This window comes from Rhinatrema bivittatum, chromosome 8 (assembly GCF_901001135.1).
Source record: "Rhinatrema bivittatum chromosome 8, aRhiBiv1.1, whole genome shotgun sequence".
Classification (NCBI taxonomy): domain Eukaryota; kingdom Metazoa; phylum Chordata; class Amphibia; order Gymnophiona; family Rhinatrematidae; genus Rhinatrema; species Rhinatrema bivittatum.
The window spans coordinates 142,157,275-142,163,630 of record NC_042622.1 but is presented as its reverse complement, the minus strand read 5'-3'; the positions used below and the strand labels follow the sequence as shown (position 1 = coordinate 142,163,630).

Below are 6,356 nucleotides of genomic sequence, written 5' to 3'. Positions count from 1 at the left end.
TGAAGTTAGCAAGTAGCACATTTAAAACTAATCGGAGAAAATTCTTTTTCACTCAGCACACAATTAAGCTCTGGAATTTGTTGCTAGAGGTTGTGGTTAGTGCAGTTAATGTAGCTGGGTTCAAAAAAGGTTTGGATAAGTTCTTGGAGGAGAATTCCATTAACTGCTATTAATCAAGTTTACTTAGGTAATAGCCACTGCTATTAATTGCATCAGTAGCATGAGATCTTCTTGGTGTTTGGGTACTTGCCAGGTTCTTGTGGCCTGGTTTGGCCTCTGTTGGAAACAGGATGCTGGGCTTGATGGACCCGTGGTCTGACCCAGCATGGCAATTTCTTATGTTCTTGTGTCCTTTACAATTCTAAAATGCGAATCGCACTGGCCAAATCATTCAACCATCTGCATGCCCTCAAAGCTGCATCAATGATTTTTTATTCTGGAACAAGTTATAACCAATCAAAATATTCAATTGTTTCAGCATATAGAGTAGACATTCCTCAGTTCTCAGGCATCAATGACTGTTTGTTGGAGTATGTCACCCAACCAGCATCACATTCCTCATCAGATTCTTGATTCCCTTGGCAGTAGCCACCAGCAGCTAATACAGCTGAGGCTGAGGCTGCGGAACAGGCTCCTGATCCCCGCCGAGGCACCACGGCGAAGCAAAGCAGCTCCGAGCATGATTGCGGGTCAGGCAGTGAAATGCATTGAGTCAGAGGCTTGCTGTAAAAAAAACAAAACAACAAAAAACAACAAAAAAAAAAAGGACGGGCTTAGCATCTTTCTCTAAAACTTCGGTCACTGGGCAGCTCTGCTCTAAGGAGACTTTCAGCTTCCCCATTCTCCTCCTCCTCCATTCTCAGAAGACGCCCTCCCTGCCTTACCGGTAGGGCGTGTCCCAGGTGAACTTGTCAGACAACTTTGCTCCTGCACGTTTGGAACTGTGGTGTGCAGCAGGGTAGGCCTTGCTGCACGTCTCCTCTGCACCCTCTGGGACATGGGAAGCTGGAGGCATCCCACCTCAGTCTTCTGGACCTCTGAAAGAAGCTAGGCCACAGTATCGCCAGCCCTCTGCTCCCGCAACTGAAGGGAAGGAAAATGGTGAGAACTAAGGATATCCCTAAACTTCCCCATTCCTGGAATTATGTCATCTTGTTGGGCTGCTACCTTCTCTTTCTAGTCTTTGGTGCCATGGTGTTTGGGGCCCTGGAGCAGCCCCATGAAGTGAAGCTCCGACAGCAGGTTGCTTATGCTTTGAGCAGCTTCACACAGAGCCACGCCTGCGTCTCTGCAAATGGCATGCAGAAACTCCTAGAGAGAGTGCTGGATGCGGACAACTATGGTGTTACTGCCCTGGGGAACATCTCGGAGAGTGAGAACTGGGACTTTGCTTCCTCCCTGTTCTTTGTAGCCACGGTGCTGACCACGACAGGTAAGGGATGATTCCTTCCAGCCCTTCTACTCCAGTGTGAGGGACCCACCTCTCCCTGCAGGGCTCCCCATTACTACAGCCTTATGTGAGCGTCCCACATCCTCCATAGTGCTCCTCCCCAGTATTACAGCCCTATGTGAGGGTTCCACCAATGCTCATTTTCTTCCAGATTGCTGACCTGGAACCTGTTTGAACTGGGGCAAAATACTTCCTCTTCCCCTCTGCATCTGGCATAGAAGGTGCAGGCTGCTGTTGGTTCTCACCCAGTACCTTTCTTTAAAATCCCCACTGGTTCCTATATTACCCACTGTGATCACCACTCCTATGAGCCCTAAGGAAGGGTATTCCCTGGTCCTATAAGCATGCATAAGGCTCCAACCCTTCTCGCAGCGCTCCTGGTACTCCATAACAATGGATTGGAAGGGAAGTGGGAGGGTGGAGTGTTTGTCTATTTGATGTCTAGGTAGAAGAATTGAGAAGTAGCACCCCCTCCTCCAATCTCTGCTTTCCTGTTGAAAAAATGTTAGCTCAGTGTACTGCAGCAGTCAAAAAAGCAAACAGAATGTTAGGAATTATTAGGAAGGGAATGGTAAATAAAATGGAAAATGTCATAATGCCTCTGTATCGCTCCATGGTGAGACTGCACCTTAAGTACTCTGTACAATTCTGGTCGCCGCATCTCAAAAAAGATATAGTTATGATGGAGAAGGTACAGAAAAAGGCGACCAAAATGATAAAGGGGATGGAACAGCTCCCCTATGAGGAAAGACTAAAGAGGTTAGGGCTGTTCAGCTTGGAGAAGAGACGGCTGAGGGGGGATATGATAGAGGTGTTTAAGATCATGAGAGGTCTTGAACGAGTAGATGTGAATCGGTTATTTACACTTTCGGATAATAGAAAGACTAGGGGGCACTCCATGAAGTTAGCATGGGGCACATTTAAAACTAATCGGAGAAAGTTCTTTTTCACTCAGTGCACAATTAAACTCTGGAATTTGTTGCCAGAGGATGTGGTTAGTGCAGTTAGTGTAGCTGGGTTTAAAAAAGGATTGGATAAGTTCTTGGAGAAGTCCATTACCTGCTATTGATCAAGTTGTCTTAGAGAATAGCCACTGCTATTACTAGCAACAGTAGCATGGGATCTACTTAGTGTTTGGGTACTTGCAGCACCAGGGCCGATGCTTCCTTTAGGCAAACTAGGCGGCCACCTAGACTGTAAAAATTTTGAGGGCGGAAAAATCCACCTAATGGGTGGCCCGTAGGGGTGCTGTGCCAAAGCCAATACCACGTGAGAAGGGGCCGGTGCCACCACCATCGGTAGGAGGGAGCACTGTTCTAAAGCTGCCACCAGTAGGTAAGTTGAGGGAGTTGGTGCATGACCGAATGTTCGCCTAGGCCAGGGTGCTCAAACCAGTCCTTGGGGCCCCCAAGCCAGTTGGGTTTTCAGGATATCCATAATAAGTATTCATGAGAAATACTTGCACACATAGGAGGTGGTGCATGCAAATACATCTCATGTATATTCATTAGAAATATCCTAAAAACCTGATTGGCTGGGGGGGAGGGAGGGATAGGACCAGTTTGAGCACTCCTGGCCTAGGGTGTCAAATACTTTTGCATCAGCCCTGGGCAGCGCCCGAGCTGTACACAAACCCCCATCACCACGTGTTCTGCTCACGTTAAGAAAGTGACATGGTGGTTTTGTCTGGGAGGAGGAGGTGGGCATTATTTTTCTCACAGCTGACCCACATTTTTCTACGTTGCTGGTTCATTTTGGAAGAAAAATAGTTGCAATTAGATGTTTTGACCTAGCAATTTCCTTTTTTTGCCTGCTCCTTTCAGGTTTTATTATGTTGGGTAATGGCGTCACCAATGCCTGGGTTGTTTCCCCCCTGCCTCCCAGCTCCCTTAACATAGCCACTGCAGTGACAGTCCTCGGCTGAGGGCCACACACTGGAGCTCCCTCTGAATCCCTGCAAAAAACCTTGAGGGGAGGAGGGACAAAAAGGTCAGCCGAAGATTTGCTGCCTCCTAGCTCAGCTGAATTTCACTCAACAGAGAACAACCTTCTGCATCCTGCTCCAGCCCTCACCTCCCTGTGCAAAGAAGGGGTGGGGGAGGTTGGAAGGGGCAAGGCCAAGAAAAACTGTTCTGTTCCCTATTCCAGCCCCTGCCCGCCTGTCCAGTGTAAGGAACAGCCAGGAGAGCAGTGAGGCCACTGCACACAGAAGGGAGCAAAGAAAAGTCACTCTTCTCTCTCATCCAGCCTCTTTTCTCCTGTCATTCAGGGATATGGGAGGGGGAGATGAGCCTAGAGCATATTGAGCAAAGCACAGAAGGCTGAGCCTTAGGTCTTCAGCACTGTTATCTCTTGTCCAGGGGGGGGAAGGAGAGGGGGCACATCACCCACAGTGCCTAGGGGCAGCCACATCCTAAATTTGTCACTGCTTCTCCGTTCCGCCCCATCATTCCCGTTCCCCCATCACTGGCCAAGCGCTGCACAGTCTAACCCTCCCCTCACCAGTCCAACCCCAGGACACTTTGACCCCCCCCCTCCCTCCCCAGGAGGGGCATGACCTCGTATGTTACTGAGCGACTTATGTTTGTTTACAGTGTTGTGCACGGTGATGGAGCTCTCTAATTGCACCTTGCGGTTTCTGTAGAACGGGTAGATTTACATTCTCTTCCTGTTTGCTCTCTTGCAGGTTACGGACACACAGTGCCACTCTCAGACGGAGGGAAGATCTTCTGTGTTCTCTACACCCTCCTGGGGATCCCTGTCACACTCTTCTTGCTCGCCTTAGTTATCCAGCACCTCACCGCCCTGGTCACTGTCCAGCCACTCCAGTATGCCCAAGTGCGTTGGGGCTTCCCGCAGAGGCCCCTCGCTGTGGCCCATGCAGTCATCCTGGCCCTCATCGTCACTTGCTGTTTCATCCTTATTCCTGCTACCATCTTCTGGGCTGTGGAACATGATTGGAACTATCTGGAGTCTATCTATTTCTGCTTCATCTCCCTCAGCACCATTGGGCTCGGTGATTATGTCCCGGGAAAAACCTCCAACCCCTTACTCCAGGACCTCTACAAGTTCAGCATCACATGTAGGTGCCTCTTAGAAACTAGAAAGAATTTGGGGATTTTTTTTTTCACTGTGCCCAGAAGGTCATGACCCCAGCTTCCTGTTTTCTTTTATAGTCCATTTCAAAACTGCCCTCGGCTGTCTTTCCTGGTATATTTAAGCTTCTCTCCCGCTGTCCTCCTTCAAACTTAGGAGCAGGGGAGAAAGCAAGGTGCTAGGTTTTCCAAGGAGGTTAGGGGAATTTAGCATGATCCCAAGGGAATGCTCGGAGAATGTTTGGTTGCTGAGTCAGATTCGCTGGTCCCATTTTAGCTGTTGGTTTCTCACCTTTGCTGCCTTTTGCTCTCGTGCCTGCAGGTTACCTGATCATTGGATTGATTGCCATGCTTCTGGCGCTGGAGGCACTCTATAGACTTCAGGAGGTCCGCCATTTCATCCGTCTCTTCCAATCGTCGGACAACCAGCGTTCCCAGAAAGAGGACCGCCAGGGTATCCTAAGCCAGGATGAGCTGGCAGTAACGGAAGCCTCCGGCGCTCCTCCCACCGCTGATGGTCCCTGAGGGAAAAGGCTGAAGTGGCAAAGTTCCCCAAGACTGAGGATGGCAACAAATTCCTCCAAGGGTAACCCAAACAGGAGAGGCAAGCAGCTGACAGCAAATCGGCCAGGATTTGTAGCATCTGCTTGGCCTGAAGATCCACCATAGAACCCGAACACCAAAAATCATTTGGAATTGAGTGTTCCTCTTTTGGGATTTCCCTTGGTCTCCCTAGGGAGACTCCTAAACTGTCTTGTTGAAGTTCTGTAATTGTAGACCAATCATAGTGTGGCCTGGACCCTGGCAGTGAGAGGCAATGTTGTAAAGCTCCCACCAGACTGCTTTGGACTGGATTCGCATTTTTTTTTTTTTGAAGGACAGAGCAGAAATATGATCCTTTCAACCAACCCCATGGAGCTGTCCTTCCCAATGCCAGTTTGGGTACATTGTGCAGTTAAGTAGACCCTGATCTTGATGGTCATCGGGTATCTTTTTTTTTTTTTTTTCATAAGGAATCCACTGTAATTAAGAGAATATCTTGTAGACAGAGCAGAGAGAAAAACGATTGAGATCACCCTTAGAACAGAGTGATTTTCGGTTCGTTCTTCAGGCTTTGTTGTTCTCGGGAGTAGATTATTGCAACTCCTTAATGCCAGTAGCACCCTTAGATCACTGCAATTACCGCAGAATTCTGCTGCATAAATCTTATCTGGACAGTCAAGATATGACCATATTAACCTGTTTTATCCCTACCTATTCAGTTCAGAATTCACTACAAAGTTCTAGTGTTGATTTATAAAATAATTACAAATACCAATGTATTATGGTTGGAGGCGGCTTTGCATGTGTCTACTCCACAATGTTTACTGAGATCCTCGACCAAAGGCCTTTTGGAGATCCTCATAATACATCAGGCAGACTTGGGAGAAGTTAGAGACTGTGCTATTTCTGGAGCCGGTCTAATTATATGGCATTCCTGCCTGAACAACTTAGAGTCATGTTGGACATAAAAGTCTTAAAAAAAAAGCACTGAAAACATGGCTGTTCCACAGGCCTTTGGGGCTATGAACTCTAGAAGAAATGCATAGGTGTCTATAGTGTGGTCTGCAGGGCGCCTTAGATGAAACCAGGGTCTGTGGTATGACCTAATGGGAACACTTTTGAAATGAATTTATGTCTGCTGTTGCTGGTCTGTTTTATGTATGTTTTAATATTGTAAACTGCCACGATCATGGGTGTGTATATAGTAGATAAATCATTTAAAAATAAATAAGTAAAAGATTGTGACAGAGGAAGGAGTGGGTTGTATA

The 6,356-nt window shown here is 47.7% G+C and overlaps 1 protein-coding gene across 1 annotated transcript; it reads left to right on the top strand.

Moving 5' to 3' along the window:
- Positions 1-901: 901 nt before the first annotated feature.
- On the top strand, positions 902-6,072 carry KCNK7 (potassium two pore domain channel subfamily K member 7). Its single transcript, XM_029614108.1, has 3 exons — positions 902-1,432; positions 4,137-4,532; positions 4,868-6,072. The coding sequence occupies exons 1-3, from the start codon at positions 1,099-1,101 to the stop codon at positions 5,068-5,070; spliced, it is 933 nt and encodes a 310-aa protein (XP_029469968.1). The 5' UTR covers positions 902-1,098; the 3' UTR covers positions 5,071-6,072.
- The last annotated feature ends 284 nt before the right edge of the window (positions 6,073-6,356 follow it).

Coding starts and splice junctions, on each gene's coding strand:
- KCNK7 (XM_029614108.1), top strand. CDS start 1,099: ATGGTGAGAACTAAGGATATCCCTAAACTTCCCCATTCCTGGAATTAT. Junction 1,433..4,136: donor CACGGTGCTGACCACGACAG/GTAAGGGATGAT, acceptor GCTCTCTTGCAG/GTTACGGACACACAGTGCCA. Junction 4,533..4,867: donor CTACAAGTTCAGCATCACAT/GTAGGTGCCTCT, acceptor TCGTGCCTGCAG/GTTACCTGATCATTGGATTG.